This window comes from Corvus moneduloides, chromosome 4 (genome assembly GCF_009650955.1).
Source record: "Corvus moneduloides isolate bCorMon1 chromosome 4, bCorMon1.pri, whole genome shotgun sequence".
NCBI classification, from domain to species: domain Eukaryota; kingdom Metazoa; phylum Chordata; class Aves; order Passeriformes; family Corvidae; genus Corvus; species Corvus moneduloides.
This window is the reverse complement of record NC_045479.1, coordinates 34055669-34076312: the sequence shown is the minus strand read 5'-3', so window position 1 is coordinate 34076312 and position 20644 is coordinate 34055669. Positions and strand designations below refer to the sequence as shown.

Genomic DNA, 20644 nt, shown 5'->3' with positions numbered 1-20644 from the left:
GTCTTTTTCAAGCCAGCCCATATATTGACCATTCAGCACCCACTGGCTTACTTAGTATTTCTGTGTATGTCATTTGCATGGAATAATTGCCTTTGTTTCTCCTATCAAATCCTCCACATTCAGCAAAAAATTGTCTACACAGGCCTGGAAAAGCAGGATATTTAAGCAAACATTCCCTTGCTCTGGGAACTGCTCCTTCACAGCCAGGGAATCTGTTTTGAAACTCCTAAAGGAAACAGTTACATTAGGTCATGTATGTTGACTTTGCGTCTTGGAACATTGATTCATCACCTGAAATACTTTGGAAATCAACTTGCAGACAAGGTCTCTCCTCATTTCTTCCACCAAATGCAGTTTAAATTTTCCATTTAGCAATCTCTGGTTGCATCAGCTCTTGAGCTCTGCATTGCCACAGCAGAGCTGAAGGTGATAGTAACTTCAGTGATGGCTCTGCTCATGCCACTGACAATGTAATTTTGCTCTCAAGACATCATCTGCATCAAAGACAAGATACAATGCATTGAGTCAGCCAGAATCTGCTCCCTCTTCTGATTTCTGTTGAAGCTTGAAATGCTTTGAAAGCACCAGCATGTATTCAGCTTCAAATCCTCAATGTTGAATGAGCTGAAAGAACTTCTAGTGAAGTTTATTAAAAACAGACTTTACAGTTGAGTCTTGATAGAGCCACTTTTGGTGTTGTGGAAGTAAAAAACTCTTTTGAAGAAGATAAGAAGCAGAAGACTTGGTGAGAAATGTATATTAAACGAATCAAATTCCTACTAGGATGGCACTGGAAGTTTTTTTCATTATTATTCAGAAGGTAGTTTACTCAGTTTTGCTTGGATTTCTAAAGATATCACCACACAAGTCTGTCATTGCAACCTGAGTAAATGCAGAACCAGCAGTATTCTGAGAACATTTAAGATGGTTCTTTTCAAAAGCAACACCAGCAAGATGAGCTATTTCAGAAATCTACTCTGTTCTGGGACAAAGTACCTTTGTATGGTTGCCAGTGAGCAAAAGAGGGAACATTTCAACTGAAAGATTGGTGCAAATTGCACTTTTATCTAGTAAATTAAGCAAATTGCAGTTTTATCTAGTAAAATAAAAGCTCACAGTGCCTGCAAGGAATAGTTAAGCCCATTCTAGAGGAACACACTAATGCCTTTGTGCTCTGAACATAAAAGATTTTTACACACAGACATATCCCAACCAATTAATACCTTTCTTGTTACAAGAAAGCAGCAGAACTACCAGTTCAGATGTATAGCTTTTAAATTGCTGGTGGTGCATGTCTTAACAAATGCTTTGCAAATGTTCATGATCATTTTAGAGAGACAATTATACAGGATAGAGGGCTGTATGCTTTCATTTCTGTGGATAAATATTTTTTTTAATTTGAAAAAAGATTAAAATAAACTGTTCTTTTCAATTGCTAGGAACTGGAATTTTTTTGTTCTTGCTTAAATTACATACATGCTTATATCTTATTTTTCAGTAGATTGCATATATTGCCCCAAAACTTTTTGGTCGAATATAGACTCAGAACCACTGTTGATGGTTTGATATGAAAATAAGTTTGAACAAGGCTGCAGGTACAGAATTCAGCAGCTTTAATTCTATTTATGATTCTTAGATCGTTTAGGGAAAAGTGGCTAAGAGGACTGTGAAGTATTGAATCAGTTTTCTGCTATCAAAGGCCTTTAAAAACTCTTTACTACACATTTACACTCACCCCTGTGCTGTCTATCAAGAAAGCTGGAAAATTATATTAAAAAAAGTACATTCCAGGCAAAGAACAGTATTTTTGAAAGTCACATCTGAACCTGGACTATGGATTTCCCACTTCCAGTTCAGAAGAAGAGTAATGAAAAATATGCTTTCCTTTAGGTAGGAAAATGTGGAATTTGGAGCTTCAGGAAGGCTGCTTTCTCAAAAGCTATTGTGATTCCAAAAAACAGTCAGGCTACCATAATTTATATTGTTGGCAAGAGTTGGAATCGTGACACCTGCAATAAGTAAGCTCTCTGTGATGTTGGGCAGTATCTCATAAATCATGAGGTTTGCCAGCTGCTTGTCAGAGAAGAAAATCCTACATATAAATTTAGACCCACACAAGTGGTTCCTGGATCCAGGGGCTTGTGGATCATACCTTCTGGTCCACCTTCAACACCTTGCCAATATTACACCCTGCTTGTGCTCTTCTCTTGGGAAAACCTCTTTATGGCTTTGACAGGAAAGGTTCAGAAGTCTGTTTTTTAATGAAGAAAGTGCAGCAGTAAACTGCTAATCTAGTTCATTCTTGTATGAATTTGGTATATCAGATTAAAAGGAATGGCAGCTAATGTTTTTCAAAATGGTATTTTTCTACTTAGGTGCTTTAAATTAAATAGAGATGTGTGAATAAAACTAGTCTGCCTTTCAGGAGAACTTGGCAAATCAATTTTCAACTGAAAGTTTCCACCTTGTACTGGGTCTGGCTGGGATAGTGTTAACTTTATAGCAGCCTGGATGATGCCTTGTTTTGAATTTGTGACTAAACCAGCCTTGATAACACAGCAATGTTTTGGCTGTTGCTGAATAGTGTTTGAGCAGTGTCACGGCTTTGTCTTTTTGAGAGGGGACACAGCTTGGACAGCTGACCTGAGCTGGCCAAAGGGATAGATATAACAGTCCATATAACATCATGTTCAGCAATAAAATCTGGGGCAGAGAAAGACAAAGGTTTTTGGCTTCTGAGGTGGCTCTTTGTTTGGAGACTGGCTGGGCATCCGTCTACCTGTGAGAAGTGATGAGAAATTTCCTTCACTTTGCTGTTTGCTCTTTTAGCGGGGGGGGGGAGGGCTTCTTCCCCATATTAAACTGTCTTTATCTTGATGCAGAGATTTTCTTGGTTTTGCTCTTCTGTTTTCTCCCCTCACCCTCTGTGAGTGCTTGGATACTGGCACATGACTTGGATACCCACCACACACCTGTACACTCCGATATTGACTTTTTCACTAGATTGAGAAAGTTGCAGTGAATTTTATTTGTAGCCCAAGCAATTAAGGAAATCTTTGATCAGCAGCCCTCCTCTGGATGCTCTCTAATAGCTTTATAAATTTCTTATGTTGTGGTGCCCAGAACTGCACACAATAGTCAAGGCAAGACCAAACCACTGCAGAGTGGGAAAATCACCTCCCTCAACTGGCTCTCAGTGCCAGGGCACTGCTGGCTCATGTTCAACTTGCCATCTACCAGGACCCCCAGGTCCCTTTCCATGGTGCTGTTTACCAGCATCTCATTCCCCAGTCTCTCCATACATCCAGGCTTGCCCCATCGCAGGTGCATAATCCAGCACTTGCCCTCAGGGGAGTCCACAACTTCTCCCAGTTTAGTATCACTGCAAACTTACTTAGTATGCCTTTAAGTCCTGCATCCAAGTCATTTATGAAGAGAACTGGCCCTGAAATGGAGCTCTATAAGGGCTGTATAGAGGTATATAGAGGATAATACAGTTGGTTTCATATATATATCATCTGCTACTTACCCACTCAGCATGAGTTATTGCGACTGTTAATACCACCTCCAGTAGGGGAGAGACTTGTGTATGGTAATGCACAGTCCTAGAATTTGCTTTTCTGAAGAACTGAAACTTTTACTTATGTGTTCCTTCTTCCCCCTGGCTGAATGTGTTAATAGCACATCTACTTACTAGTGTTTCACTCTGCTAATCCAGGACTTTCATTAGCAAAAGTACCTTAATGTTAACAATTTATGGCTGGTTTGTTTTAACATGAACCTAAAGATTAGGGATACTGTTTCGCTTCATTCATTGGAAGAGAATTGGAATACTAGTTGGTCAAGCTTATTTCAAAGATTGCTCTTTAAAGAAAATAGGAATTCAGCCCAAATCAACAGATATGAACTATTTTATTTGGATTTCCTTGGAGAATTTTCAGATTTAAATCTGAGTTTGTCCTGCTGCATATAAGGCATACCCTGATATTGTATCCAAAAGAAAAAAAAAGAGATTTAAAAAAAAAATAAAGGTAAACTTTTAGGTTTTGTCAGATTTTTTTCCCTTTAGAAGAAACTTCCATTAAGAGACTTGCATTAACAGCTCAACCACTGATTTATAATTCTGAAGACAAATTAATTTCTTGTGGTCCAAACTTTTCTCAAACCATATTCTCTTCCTATGTTTTTTCTCTCTTTTTATTTATTTCTTTACTTATTTTCCTGTGTGGGAAGGTTTTTTTTATAAATCATCTACTTCTGGGTGCAATAAGCACAAAGCATTGTACTGCGTCAAAGTGTGGCTCATATTAGAGTGTGGATGTAACTAAAGCAAGCAAACCTTATGCTGTGAATGCAGGAAGGCACCAGAATGTTTTTACAAGTTTTGCAGATCTCAATAATTAAGATATTGGAGACTGAGTAAGTAATCTGCCAACTCTCCCAAGCCGAAATGTATCTACAGAGAAAACAAAAAGCTAAGAAAGCTGCCTTTCATCACTTTTTGTACTGAAATTATTCCTTCTGCAAATGTCTTTGTTGTACCAAAGCATCACTGGGTTCACAATGCTTGTACAGACCTTGCTAGCTCTCGTTAAGGGGATTTTTTGCATAAGCACATAGCAAGTATGTGAGCAATGGGAATGCATGAGGAAAGGAGGAAAGAAAAAAGAGAAAATCCCTCACCATGAGAGGAAGTCATTTGCTCATGGTATATTGTTCCTCATGAGGCTTGTGGTTAGGGGCGGCATGGCGGAGTTTTGGTTCAGAGATCCTATTTTGCAAGGTAAGATAAAAAGGGAGGGATGGGATTCTGGAATGTATAATCACTATGCTTTAGGATAGCTTTTCCAAATGTAAAGTTATGTAGGCAAAGAGACTATGATGTAGTTCATAAAAGATGAATTCCTTTAAAAAGTCGTTGCAAAAAATGACACATTTTACAAATTAGGTGTGAAAAGCATTGAAAGAAGCAAAAATAAGCTTGTTTGAGTATCTTCCAAATTCTTTTTTTCACCTTCTTCAAAGGAAAACTCATTTTGATGGAGTTGTACTGTATGTTACATCTTCTGTTTTGGAACTACTGTACTTCAGTTAAAGCTTGGTTAATGCTAAATTATTGATTGTTTTCAGTTTATATTTGGTTTAATGGTTATTATAATTTCATTTGTGAAAACTGAGTCACTTGATTTTAGCCATCTTATATTTTTGTTTAACGTGAGAGGTAAGTATCATATAGGGAACTTGTAAAAAGCTACCTGTTGTGATTCTTTTAGTGTTACTGAAATACATGATAAAATACCAGCCCACTAATGTATACATATATGTATAATGGTTTTAAAGCAAATACAGCTTAGAATTCTGAGGCTGAAAAAATATGTTATCATGTATGTATACAAAAACTTATCATTTTACATTATTTTGGGATACACTTTTAAAACGGGAATGTGTTTAATTTGTAGATACTATTTTATTTCAATTTGTTTTGAGGAGGTAAATATCATTGTATAGGCAGAAAGGCAAATTCTCAAATGGCAGGCTTCTTGGGGTTTGGGAGTATTGTTTCTTGATGGCTGAGTTTTTCTCATTTTTCTGAAATATATTCCACAAATATTGTTATTACTTGTCATATTTATTGCAGTTTTTCTGCATTGACTATGTTTTAAAGATATTGAAATACAGAGCAGATCAACAAATAACTAAACATTGAACCTGAGATGTTGGTTTGTTGCTTTTTTTTTTTTTTTTTTGGGTAATTCCTTTTCCTGACTACACTGTCCGAAATACATTGCATCAGTATTTTCTGTGGGCTCATGTTCATGCACTCTGTTGCAGGTCAGTTCCTCCTAGAAGAATCCCGCCTGATAGAAGCAGCTGAAATGGCAAAGAAAGCAGCTGAACTTGATAATACGGAATTCGATGTTGTTTTCAATGCAGCCCATATGCTCAGGTTAGTGCTTTTACATATGCCTCACTTGGTTTTCCTCTTTTTTTGGAGGAAAAAAGTCTTTATAGCCTTTGCTTATGCAGGATTCTTTTTAAAGCCCAGCACCTCTTTTGAATAATTCAATATTTTTGCTAATAAGATACAAAGAAGTGGAATGAAATTGCTGCAGCATTTAGCACTTTGCATTTCTTAAATTCTATTTATTATATCATAATTTCCTACCTTCAAAACTTCTATTGTTCACAAGCAGGTAATTATTTTGCTTGCACATGAGAACAAGTCTTTCTTTTGGGAAGAACCTTCTGCAGGATTTCCTTTCACCTGATTTTTAAAATTTTAGTGTGCATAGCAACTGAAAAGAGGAGACCATATTTCTCATCTGGATGTAAATATAGAATATTGAAGATTTCTGGTAGTATCAGTAGGGAACACTGTGATAATTAGAAATCTAAATATTCCCAGGCTGATAATGACTTTGAGACTCATAGGACCAATTAGTGATATTCTCAGAATCTGATCTAAAATGTAGTCTTACATTTAATTCTTTCTATCTGAATACAATAAAACTTTCAACTTCCATTTTAGCTTTTAAAGCTGTCAGACCTGGTTATTCAGTAACATTAAGCTTCTGTCTGTGAGTTTAGCATTATCATTAAACTCACGTTACTGTAATAGGTATCCTCCATGCTTATTTCTAGGATAACTATCTAATCATTGTCTATTGTCTGCTTAACAGCTCTAAGGATACTTGATTTCATTTAGATGGTATCTAAGAATAGAAAAGGCATGAAAAAGGAAATAAAAAAAAATAAACTTCATTAGCACAAAACAGTTCTTGAGATAATTTCTCTGATGAAGATATCTTACTAGGCTGCTTTATACTTCTAGCATATTAAATAAGAAATGAAAGAAAAAGAAAATAGTATAAAAGAGAAGGTAGAATGAGCTTCAGGCAAGTGACCTGTGTTTCAGAATTATCGTTTCTGTGCCATGATTTTGAAATAAGCCCCAAAACACTTTTTTAAAAATAACGCTTACTGATTGTAGATTAGAAAGGAAACCAAGACAAATGGCTCATTGGTAAGCAATAGTTCAACTTGACAGAGGCATATAGGCTATTTTAAAGATCCTTCCCTTCCTCATGATTATTTTGTGAATGATATCTCTCAAGATAGAATTCAGTAATTTGAAACATTTAGATTAATGTTACAAATTCACAGACAAGCATAGCAAGTTAGGCATGACAGCTGAATTTAGAAAGGTATAGAGGGGTCAGATTCCTGATTTTAGTGAATGTGTTGTAGAAGGTAGTTTGGTGGTAGGATTGTGTGTATTTTAAAATGTGGTGGTGTAGATCAACAGTATTTTGAAAATAGGTTTAATAAATCTCCTGCTTTCTCTGTGAGCACTGAGTGTAGCATTCTAGGTCTTTGAGGCACATGTATTTATATCTGGATATGAGTATTTTTTCACTTTTAAAGTAACAGCTATGCTGCTGTGCTCTACATCAGCCTTGGTTACCCTACTTGATCTGGTTGGGAGTGTACTGTTTTTGGGAGGCCTTGACAAGCAATGAGCTCAGTGATTCTAAGCTGCATTCTCGATTTCTACTGTAAGTGAAAAGCCAAAACCTTCAAAAACAAAGAAAATGCACCAAACTGAAACACTTAAAAAAAAAAAATAGGGGCCTGCTTTAGTTTAGCTAGAATCCCTTGTGCTCTTTTGGGATACCCAGTTGATCTAATTTTTTTACCTAATACTTGTCTCTCTTTGTGGAAGATCATAATGTCTTCCTAATATTTTCTGAGGGTCTAAAATGATCTGAAGGATTTAGCAAGAGTCAGGGTGGCAAAGCTGAATTCAGTGCTGACAAGTATTTGCTTAAAACCCCATGTGTTAGCATCTGAATGATTTTTGCTAAAAGGTTATGATTTTGTTGTCTGTCCTTGTTCATTTCTTTACTTAGCAATTGATTCAAATATATTGCTTCCATAATACTTGTTGGACAAGGGCAATGCATATTCATTCATTGTAACAGAGCAGCTACAAATCCAGCATGAGTCTGGCTCTTCAGAAGCAGATGATTTTTAGGATCTTTAGAACAATGGAGAGCTGAGGTGATTCCAAGAGGAAAACAGTTACCAAGACACAAAGGAGGATGGAAAGAAGGGAGTACTCCAACTGGCACAGAGTGACACAGCTAGAAACTGAATGCTAAAGGCAGTCATAAATGAAAGGCTGACATAGTTTCAAGTAGGTGACCAACTGCTCTTTAGGTACCCTAGAGAGCTGTAAAAACTGACTGGTAAGTGAGTAAGAATTTTGAATGAACTGCACAGCTGTGAGATAGAAAATGCATTATAGAAGTTCACAGAGCATGAAAATGAAATTGCTCTTGTGAGGGACACAGGATAAATTTTAAAGATGTGTTGTGGAATAAGAGACAGAAATTGATATTAATGTGGATGATGCAAGATTTCCAAAATGGCTGCAAGATAATAACAGCAGCTTAGATTTTTGTATAGATTCTGATGTTTTCTTTTTCAGACTAAGTATTTTACACAGTGATGTGTTTTTGAATTAGGAAAAATTCATCTTTCTCTCCTCTCTTACTACTGTTTCCACCATTAGCGTAAGGAGTGTCACAAGACTCAGAAATATGAAGACATTTCTTGGTTTACAGCTGTTTTAGATAGAAAATAAACACACCATTCTCTTGAAATGCAATTTATTTTTCTAGCCTAGTGCTAAAATATTTCCTTTTTTTTTTAATCCCCTTACTTGCTGAGAAAAAAATTAAAATGCAACCTAAATAAAAATTAACAACTTCTGAAAATTTTGAACTGGAGTGCTGCAAGTTAATTTTCTTTTTCTTAAACTTGAAACAGAATTGTCAACTGGGTCCAAATGCAGTAGCTGTATTTGTAGATAGCCTGTTCTCAGTTTGGCAGTCACAAGAACTTCTGCTCCTCCATTCAGATATTCCCACATTGCTTATTTCCTCTCTCTGACTGAATCTAAAGTCAAAAAATTAATGACTTAGTTCTGTTTGCATTATTGAGAGACCTCCCCTTTCCTAATTACATTACAGTTATTAATTTTTTTTCCTAAATGACTTCTGTAGCATCCTGTTAGTGCAATGCAAGATGATTCAAGTCATCTGTAAGAGGGGTGGGATGTGGGATGAATGCAATTAATTTATTTGCACCAGTCTGGTAACTTTTAACTTGCATAGTACTTGCCTGTAAAATTCATTTTCTCAACAAATTTGTTTTCCAGACAGCTTTCTTCAAGGGTCATGCAGCTGTTTGGGTGGTTCTTAAAATGGTATCTGGTCATGTGTTTTACATTTGTAGTATTTGCAGTGCTCTTGCTTATAGGAGTTTGAAGTCTCTCAGCAAAGCAGTGATGCGTGTGTGCAATGTGGCACGGTGGCTGTAGTGACTGAACCATGTGTTAACAAGGGCTAAGGTTCACTTTGCCCTTGTAGACCAGGTGAGCTGCCATGAGCAAGGTTTCCCATGGGCTAGGGAATGATTATTTTTAGAATGAGGGATGGCACTGTGGTGGCATCGCCATAATAATTTGAAACAGGAAAAGAACTTCACCTTGTCTCCACATGAAAATAAATTTGGGAAAAAGATTTATTTGCTTGAAAGCACATTTTGTAGGAATAATTAATTTTTCCTTGCTTTTGTAAGAGGGTTGTTCTGGGAAAATCTCATATGACATGAAATTACAGCATATTTATTGGCTGTTTGAAAACGGAAGTCTAAATTAGAGCAGTACTACATGACATGGTCTTCATTTTTCAGTGATTTTCTGTAAGAGTATTTTGGCTTTCCAGAATACACTGACCAAACATGGAGTGTAATTGCTGATACAGTATCATAGGCACCACTTAACCCTGTGTTATTGTCTGAACAGATTATATTCATTCTTTAATTATTATCTATGTGCTTAAATATATATGTATGTATGGCAAAGCATATAGTCTATATAATTTTTTAAAACAGAAAAATGTAGATGAAGGGTTCATTGCAACAGAGCAGCTAATTATAAAACCTGATTATAATTCTGTTGTTACACAAAAAGGTCCATTAATAATGCCAAGTATCAACATTCAGCATTTTAACACAGGAATCACTGAAGAAAACTTTTTTGTAGGTGTGCTGACATCCATGATTTTACTGTAAAAATCAACAGTCTGAAGCCTTGTACCAAGCAGCAGGCAGATTAAAACTAACCCTTTCCCACTCACATGTATCTAAACCAGTCAGCATTGGTGATGTTTTTCTCTTAAAACAGTATTTTTTCCAGTAGCAATGTAAAAATTCAAAATGAATGTAAACTGATTATAGCTGGGTGTCAGGAGAATCTAAGAGTGATGTGTTGTCAAGCACATTTATTAGGTGTCACAGTCAGCTGGAACTAAATATGGGGAATTGGTTGGTCTGGAAGCTCAGGTTAAGAGATATGAGAGAATAAAAAGTGGAAACATTTTTTCCCTTAAAATGAGATTGGGTGCTAGTTTTTAGTGGGGAAAATCAGATGTGTTTTCAAGGTCAGTCCTCACGAAAAGATTTAGGATAGAGGTTAAAATATAGCTCATAACTATGAAAAAGACTCTCTTCTGAACCTCTCTTTGCTCCCTTTCCTTCCTCTCTGTTTTATTATCAACATTTTTTCTAATATTTTACTCTAATGTGATTTATGTTACTTTTAATAGTGTCATTCCATTATTTGACGTTGATCCAGAGCTCTTTACTGCTCAGTGGCATAGGGTTACTGCAATTTCCTACCTCTGTGCCTTTAATTTTTCTCAAGGGAAAGCTGTTTCAGGGCTTAACATAATTAATTTCTAGCTTAGATTTGCAGTGAAAATGGGAACCAGAATTCTGCAGCATCTTAACTAAAGGAACTGTTGGTGAATGCCTCAAAAATTGAAGTGGCATTTTCCTGATCAGGTTACTGTGTTGTGCATTCATTTCTATAAACTGTTTTTAATGGAGAACTATATATTCAAACTGATTTCAACTTAGCAATAAATGATCCATGTTTCAAGATGTACACGTGGCAGGAAAGAGATTCATGTATTTCCACTGGCCTAAAAGGAGGACAGGATTTTAATGTGTTCCACACCCACATGCCAGCAACTCTTCTTGGAGGTGAAGTGTACCATTTGTATTTGCCTCCTGGGTGAGACACCTTGTTTATTGTATGCTATTTCACCACTTTCAGAAGTGAGTTGTGTCCTGACAGTTTTGTGCAAACAGGAAAAAAAAACCAACTCTGTAACATGTTTCATTTTGTAGTACCTTGCTGTAAATACTGAAATTCCTAAGTATGAGATTACTTTTTTTTGCAATCATTTCAAGTGCTGCTGATGCCCAGCAGGAGTGATTCAGAAGCAGGTTGAATGAATATTTTTAGACATTCAATCATTTCTAACCACTGCAACCACTGAGTCAATGATACATGTGCAAAGTAATTTAAAACAGTTAACAGGTATAAACCAGGTTCTATTTAGCAAATTGTTAGTCATGAAGTGGTTTCAGCTTGCACAGGAATTATGTGAGAAACTTCAAAGGGATTATCTTTTCTCCCTTTCTCCCCCCAAGACCAATAGCTGTCAAAATGTGGTGATTGGGATTAATTGCCTATCGTGTATTATGTGGCTAATGTTTAAAATCTGGGTGGATAGAAACAAAATTAGAACACAATTTGATAACAGAGCATGTAAAGGCTCATGTAATGAACAAGGTAAAATCTCCAGATACAAGGGCTCAGTTGATTGATACTTTTTGAACTAGTAACTGTTCACAAAAGCAGGAAAAAAAGGAAAAAAGAAATCAAACAGCCAACCCTACGCAGTCTTATCCTTGTTTTCTAATGTTTCAATTTTGTGTCACAGGAATGCATCTGTAATCACATAACAAACACAAATATGCTGAAGATCTCTTGTCCTAACTGTCCTATGAAAGGATTTAACTCTTCATAGGAAAATAGCAAGTAACTTTAGCAGAAGATAGGTAGCCCACCTGAGAGTCCTACTTGGCTATTCTTACAGATTTACCACCTTTCTCTTGGCATGTATGTGATCAACTGATATTCACTGGACCAGTAGCCAAAATGAACAGTTAGGGGAAATTAAGAAGGTGGACACAAAAGGAGAAGAGAGGAATTTGAGAGAAGAGATAAAAAGGGCCTGTTGAGACAAAAACATGTTTTGATTTCTTTGGCAACATACTGTATTTTTGTTTGAAGACATTAAACTAGAAACTCAGGAGAAGAAATAAAAACTCAACTACTAGGACCATGTAGATGCTGACAATAGTAGTAAGGAGAAGAAAAAGTGTTAAGATGATGTTGCTTCAGGTACCCAGAAACTCATCTTACTCTCTTGGGATATGAGATCTATGTTTAAATCCCTTCTCGGAATAATGTGAGTGAATGTTGAAATCAGAACTCCTTTCTGAATGAATTCCCTCAATCACAGAAACCTAGTTTTCAGAAATCTTTATGTTCCCTACTTTTTTTCCTTTTTTTTTTACTGGAATTATAGTGGTTTTAGGAAGGCACAGAGTGAGAAACTACATTATTGTATTGTACATATTGTACAGTTTCAGAATTTAAAGTATGTCTGATTACAAAAAATGAGCCATGTTTTCTTCTGTGTTCAGCCTTCGGTGTTTCTTTCCATTATGTACTAATATCATTTCAGAACTAAAAAGAAAATGGAGTTGTATTAATGGACATTCTGAACTATAAGAAAACTTCTAGGTTTACATATTTTGTGCATTTGTTAGGGTAATATCTTTAAACAGCAGGGAGTAGTTGCAGTGTTTAGTTTTTAGCTATGCTTCTGTAGGTATGGTTTCATTTTAACCTGAGGAAAATGAGGTGTAACGTGGTGTTCTTTTCCATCCTGATAGACAAGCCAGTCTTAATGAAGAGGCTGAGAAGTACTATGAAATGGCAGCAGGATTAAGACCTAATGTAAGTACCTTCTTAATGATATCTGTTACTTAAGTTGATGAACGTGCTATGTACTGAACCCTTTGTGTCTTGCTGGAGCATTTGATCTCTCAGCCTGTGTTATATATGTTCTTTTAATGGTTAATTATTGGGTAGTCAGATGAAGCTGTTCTTTTGTCAAACCAACCACTGCACTTTCAAATTGCCTCAGTGAAGTGATCTAGCCATAAGTCTTTCTTTGGTAACATACTTGGAAAAGACTTCCAGATTTAGATTTATTTATCTATGTTTAAATGTGTTAAGTTTGGAAAGCTTTTCCAATTCCATCTCTTTTCACTAGTAAAAGAGAATGAAAGGCTATCCTGTGAGCTATTGTTAAAGGCATTTTTAATAATACATTTATGCATTTTCATCTGTCATGAACTTCTGGCAGACGTTGTTCAGCAAACTTAAAGATACTTATCTCTGATGTAGTTGTATATTGGCAAAGAAATACTTATTCATTGAGCAGATATATGTAGGAGTAAGTGACAGATGCTTTTTAAAAAGGGAAGCTTATGTTCAATTTTCATTGCATCAGGAATTAAAGAAATAAAATATTTTTTACTTCCCATTTTTTCCTTAATATTATATTTCTTTTCAATTACTGTCACATTTTGGGGAAAAATCATGAATATAAATGGGGCAGAATTTATTTTAAATACATAACATTTTGTCTATGCAATAAATCAAATCTAGGAAAATTTCTGTCACAGAATTCTGTAGTGCCAAATTTGAGGATACAAGTCAGCAAATGCAGTAAACAAAAAGGAAAAATCCAAATTAAAAAAAAAAAAGGCTTAAAAGAGTTTTCAGAGCTAAGAATCAAAAGCAGCACCAGCTAAGACTCAAAACAAGCTAACAAAATATAATCAAAAAAACCCATAATGACGTATTCATATGAAATTACAGACTTTCACACTGTCTCTTAAAAACTCTCAAAAAACTACTTATTTCATTGCTTCATAGTTTGTGAAATAACAATAAAGACTTTGTGATTCACAATGCTTTTAGATGCAAGACTTTTTTGCCTCATTTTTTTTTCTGAGAGGATGCCTTAGTGTTGAAAGGATTCTCTCAGCTGTCTGCAAATTGGTACAATTCTTCTTTTCTGTGGTTCATTGTATGCTCAAAATGCTTCTCAGAAACTCAGAAATAAGTTTATTGTGTATAACCCTATAAAAATATCGTTATATGTGTGAGATTTCTCAGAGAGCTTTGGAGTGACTGACAGCAAGCTCATAGCAATGGATAATTCTCATTATTGATGACAAGCTTTACATATTATGACCAAAGTATCCTTTTTGAAGGATAAGATTATCAAAATAACTTGTAGAAATTTTCTTCTAACTTTGATTTTTGTAAGTAAAAATCCAATAGGTACTGGTGTTCAGCTTTCTTCAAAAGATAATTTCACTTTTATATTCAAGATGATAGTTTAATTTTGTAGCTCAGCATGGTGTGCCTATGGTTTTTAAGACTATTTTATTAGTTAAGAGTGGGAAACTTCTATCCATTTTCACAGCCATTATCAACTGTCTGATGACTTTATAGGGGTATTTCTCGAAAACGTAAACAAAACCAGAAGTAGTCAAACATATCTTTCTTATTGTTATTAACTCTCAAATTTACCGTAATAGTTTCAGATTGGGAGGAAAAGAACTCACTTGAGGGTGGCTTACTTGGTAGTAAGCAGTTTAATGCATGCATGGTAAGACAGAAGCTCCCAATCTTTCCAAAGGGGCATGGAATGCGAATTAGTGAAGAGCTGTGTACTTCATGGCTCCATCTGTACCAATAAATTAAATGTGCCCAGAACTATTCTCTAGTGCTGACTGAACCAGCTGCTTAGAGTGTGTCCAGGTATTGTCCTAGAGACTGCAGTGATCCAGTCCAGAGTTGTGTAGGAACCATCCTCACAGCCTGAAAATGCCCACAGTTGATGTTGTTGTTTTCTATATGCCCTATGTATCCTCTCACTGTCTTACGAGTATGAAGGATCAGCAAAATTATGTGAGTCTAACTGATATCCTTAGGCAGAATAAGTGCTTGAAGGATTTTTGTTTTATTTTTTGTATCCATCTTTAATGGTCTAGAAACATTTCTTGACAGAAAATTCAAAATACTAGATGTATTCATGTGATGTAATATACAGATTCCTACCATTCCATGTATGTATACACATATCTATATGTATATTTGCGTGCACCTGTTTAGCTGCTAAGAGGTCTGTCCCCAGATTGCCTCTCAGTGAGAATACTGTGACAGCATTGAAGTCTCATTCTGTGCAGTGGATCAGCCTTGTTACTAGCATAATTGGGTGCCGAAAGTTTCTGTTTAACAAGAATCTTCCTTCTTCTGGTGCTTTAAACAGTACTGTTCGACATGAGTGAATTAGGGAGCAGCATCCCAAGTAAACTGGCTCTCTGCTTTTTTTCAGTATGACTTTTTACCTTTGGTTCCCCAGTCACTTGGCCAGATCCCAAGTTGAAGATCCATTTCATTGTTATCAAGTTCCTTCTTTCACTGTTCCAAGACAATTAAATTATCAGTTATTCTTTAGAATTAGACCAATGCCTAGCTCCTGAAAGATTTTCAGCTAGCACAGCCTGAAACAAAACTCGGGTTTCCACTCTCTTGCATCCATGTCTTTACTGATACAACATATTGTGTATCTCTAATATGGCTACTATAAGATACAGTCCTTAAGAGCAATAAGATATTTTAGTAATATTGTAAACTCAATCTTTTACTGATTGTTAGTGAATTTTTTATGCTCCTTTAGCTATCATGACAGTTTTGTTCTCAGCATTCTCTGTTTTCCTTTTGCATCCCTTTCTTTGGTTTCTCAACCATTCCTGTTGCTTTTGTATTGAAGCAGTACTGTATGCATGGTTCCTCATCTGCTGCCTAATGTATAAGCCCTTTGGATCCAGAAACTGCTCTGCTGAGCTTTTCTACATCCATGTCCAGTTTAAATGGCCATCTGAGTTACTACTTTCAGAGATACTTAATTGGCTATTTTAGTGCTTTTTTCCAGACAACAGTCTCCACTCTTGCATTTGTCTCCTAGACAAGCCCTTTTATTTCAGTGTCTCAGAATGGGAGAACAAGAGAGAGCAACCAATACGCCTGCATGTCTGAGTCACATTCTCATTCAACTAATCCATTTTTACAAAGGTTGTGACTAAGACAGCTAAAAACATTGCCAGAAACACAGTACTTGGTTACAGAAAATGTAACTTCTCTGAAACTTGCAGCCTATTTTTTTTAAGAAAGCAAACATTAAAAGATTTTATTTTTGCAATATTGGGGGTGATTCATTCATCACTGAACTAATTCTGAGAGGTCTGAGAATACAATTTACTTTTTTGTGACAAGCCTTATTACAATGAATAAAGTATTTCCAAGAAAACTATACTCAGTAAAGGAACGACTGAATCCAGCAAAGGTGCGTTAAAATGTATATCCACATCTGGAATGCCATCTTTGCTTTTGGATACACATTCTGTCTGCAGATGGTAAAAGAATTAAGAAACTTTGGTACAATAGCTGCACCAGCTGAAAAGGAGCTTGGGTGCAAATTAAAAACAACTCTGGCTGTATTATTGTTGGAGATACAGACCTAGGTGTTCTCTTAATAATGTTGACAATTGGCCTTATTTGCAGTAGGTTGGTTTTATCCTCCATGAAAGTAATTTCCAGGCAAATTTCAGAATAGCAGTATTTTCTGTAGAACATACTGCTGCTTTTAAGATGGGAACAATTTGTCTTTACTGAAGAAGCAAGCATTCTCAAGGTTATGTCTATTTTAGGTTTCGGAGAGTCAACTTTCCCTGGACAGCCAAGGGGTAGAGAGGAATCCAGGAAGCAGTTCAGAAAACAAGCCTACTTTTATTTGCAATTAATTATTTCTTACAGGACTGTCTTTTCTTCCTTCAACTCTTTAGGTAACTTACAGAGATTAGCCTCCCTAGCCCCTTCATCTTTATGAATGCTTTGCAGAAAATACGTTACTGCATTGTGTGTTGTACCATGATCAAATCAAAACAAAATCATTGTAGAGCCTTCTCAGTGAGAAACACATATGTGTTTGCTTTAGCAATGTTGGCTTGAGTGTACATTAATCACATTAGTCTAATTTTAACAAATTCAGTTGCATGAAGAAATGAAATGTAAGTTTCATTTATACAGTAATTATTCTGAGTGTGAGTATTGCTGAAGAAAAGCTGTATTCAGAGATGATTTCTGGGTGCCCTACATATTGTAATCCTCACAAACCAGGAAATTGTTTTAACAAATCGTTAGGCACTCTAAAATGTGAGCTTTAGGCTTGCTTTGTTGTGGAAAAATCAGTCATCCGGGAACTCTCTTTAAATTGTCATTCTTTACAAGAATGTGAGATACCGACTTAAGCTTCGGCCTTTGTTCAGCTTTTAAGATATCATTTGTGAAATAGAGCTGCGTTTCTAATTTTTTAAGTTTGAGCCTGAAGCAGCCAGTCTTTAAAAAGCCGCTCTAGAACCCCCACATATGGCCAATGGCTTTTGAGAAGAAAGGGCACTTTGAAGTGTGACCTCAAGAGTATTAAATGAAAGCGAGCTCACCAGAGCCTTAAGACTTTGAGCCACCACCTTGAGCTGATTGGCTTAGGAGCATTCCTCAAGGAGGTGCCGTGACCTGCAAGTCACTACCATCCCAACCACATATTAGTGCTGCTTGCAATCTGGAGCTCATGACAGCTTTAAGCCCCATGTCATCAGCACATTGTCAGATACAGCTGTTTCCACTCTACCACTTCAAAAGGGCTTGATTAAATGTCTTACTGTAACAACATACATAAAGACACACACACAGAGTGAGGGGGAAAGGAGAAATGTACCTATAAGCAAAATAAATACAATTTCCACTAGATGGTTTAATCATGATGTGGGGGACTAAACCATTTTTTGAATTGAAGGGCTTATGTAATCAGTTAACACAATATCATATTAAAAAGCAGTTTCTACAAGTGCTTCTTTTATTTTTTTTTTCCCAATTCTGGAGTGCAGATTTCATGCCAAGGGCTCCAGGCTTGCAATAAGCTCTACCTCAGGCTGTCTAACTGGTGAAAGAAGAATGCTGGTGATTTCTACATAATTGACTGTAATTTCATAGGCACCTTGGAGATAACAGGCTTTCACTGCCTTCTTAGGGAAAGTGTTCATAATGCATGGGGTTTATTCATGGCAGGACTGCTAAAAAGAAATACTTCCAATAGTACATACATCTTCAAAAAAATGAATGTAACATTTTTGTCTTGAAACATCTGTAATCAAGATTTATTATGTATTTTTTCCTTCAATGTTTCTGTATCAAATTTTCCTATTTGGTTTTCTCATGAAAATTCAGTAATTGCCTCTTGTAGCTTTACCAGGTTTGGAGTAATTGTGAGGAAAAAAAACTTTAATGCATTTTGCCAGCTTTGTTAAGGACATGTCCTTTTACTGCCAGGGAGAATTTCTGTACTTCTGCTATGTTAAATCTGCTGCTGATGGGAGTAATGAATGGGTTAACAGCAATTCTTGCATTGTCTGCAGCTGATCCCCAGCTGACCAAAGAACTGGCTACCTTGGATCCAATGTCATTGTCACCCTGCTCCAGAGATATAGCAGATTCCTCACCAGTAATGTATCTGTTGCCCCTGCAGCTCTTTTGAGCAGGTCTACCTAGTGCCTGTTACCCAAATGCAATTGAAGTGCCTTGCCATCCATACTCCTGATTTCTGGAGCATAGTACAGATAAAGCTGACATTATTTCCTTAGAGAAACAGTATATATATTGTTTTAACACTATGTATTATTGCCAGTAAAGCATCACAATTTCCAGCTGCAAATCCTTGTTTTAATGTGTTGTTTTGCCTGTTTACTTCTTTATTCAAAATAATGAACACATGGTAGTATTTTATCTTTATCTACTGGTGCTGTGGCATGACCACAAAGCTGTATTTTTAAGTAGTTAGCATCCAGCAGATTGATCTGTTCAGTTGTTTGCCTATACTGAAAGTTGAAAAGTGGGCCTTGTGGAACAGAAGGAGCTTCTGTTGACTGCCCGTGTGCTCTCCGAGACGCTCCCAGCTTCTTCTGCCCTGTGTCAGGGCTGCACATCTTCCTACTACTAGCACCAGCTGCTGCTAAGCCTTGCATTGGTTAAGGCTTCCTCAGTGTGTGCCAAACTTTCTGCCTCAATAAGATGAATAGCTGTGGATTCCTTCCAGCCCAGCAATGCTCTTGGCCTCCTGAAAATGCCTCCTTTCTTTGCTTCTGTTGAAGGTGTGAGGAAAAAGAAAACTTCCCAGGATCCAGTTCTTCCTCTCTTCCTGCTGAAGACTGAACCAATCGTTATAGGGAATGCGGGACTTTTAGGGACTAAAACAAGTACTGTGGCATCCTAATAAAAAGAATAGGCATGACTGATGCGAACTATATTTCCAGATGACATGTTTTTGATAGTTTGACTTCAGAGAGATACAGGGGTGGGATGCTTAGGCATGGATCAGCTCCACTGGGAGAGGACATAGTGGAACACCCTTATCGAAAAGAGGGCATCACTCTCTGATCTTAAAAGGTTAAGAGAGCCCTTTCTTGGTTACTGTAAATTGGTTAGATTGTCCCTGTTGAAACACAAAAAAATGACTCTGAGATTTGATATCAGAATAGCTGTGACGTTTTTCAGTCTGCATAGCGCAAGGGTGACCTAGCCTAAAGGTTGTGCAGAATGGAAAAATTCAAGAAAATTAATATTAAATGAAGGCAAGCTTCCTTTCATTTTAGGTAGAGAGACTTCTACCGTCAGTGTTTGCACAGAAATAGCAATACTTCCCCATGTAAGGAGTTATCCATGCACAAAGTCTCTCTGCTCCTCCTGAGCTTTTTAAAATATAATTAGTCCCTAACTCAATTTTCTTTTGTTGTTGTTTTGCTTCACCCCTTTCAGGTCCTTCTTGTCTGAAGCTTAGTCCAAGGCAGATCTATTATTTACATCCCACTATTTGGGGAAAACAGCATTTATTCTTTTGAACAAAACAATTTCTTTCTATATTTGCAATTATATTTGTTCACGGCCCTTTGAAATATTTTTAAGACACATTTGGGGTTTTTTTGGTGCACAATTGTCAGCTTCAAGACAGGCTTCTGTACAGGCTGTTGCTCTGAATCCTATAGTATTCCTACTTCAGCAGATATTGGTGTCTCCCACCTTAAAAAAAATACAGCAGAAAAACCAGAAAACCTCATTTTCATCCCTGTGATCTCCATCAGGGGCCAAAGAAAGAATACAGGCTATTGGAATGGGGTTATTTACCTGTAATATTGAAGTACAATATCAGGATGAGTTATATAATTTGAAAACCGATTTACTCAGCTGTGGAAAACACTAAATTTCCTTTGGGAAATACATGAAAATATTTATTGCCTTACTCCAGAAAATCCTACATGTGTTTTCTCCTGCATTGTAGCAGCTCTGTAAAAGCAAGCATCTAATGTGCTTTTGGGCAATTATGGAATACTTAAATCTAGTTCTCAATATTGTGATCCATCTTTGTATAAGATGCGGAGGAGCAAGCTGGAAATCATGTCATTACAGTTCTCATCTTCAACTTCATGAGAGATAGGTTATGGGGAGTTGATTTGTACTCTCCTGATT

The 20644-nt window shown here is 36.5% G+C and overlaps 1 protein-coding gene across 1 annotated transcript in view; it reads left to right on the top strand.

The window, feature by feature from the left end:
* Nucleotides 1-20644, top strand: part of TMTC2 (transmembrane O-mannosyltransferase targeting cadherins 2) — a 235982-nt gene that overhangs the window by 199394 nt on the left and 15944 nt on the right. Inside the window, exons 10-11 of the mRNA XM_032106615.1 lie at nt 5833-5947; nt 12880-12943. Coding sequence (XP_031962506.1) covers nt 5833-5947; nt 12880-12943 — 179 coding nt within the window. The remainder of the gene's footprint in view (nt 1-5832; nt 5948-12879; nt 12944-20644) is intronic.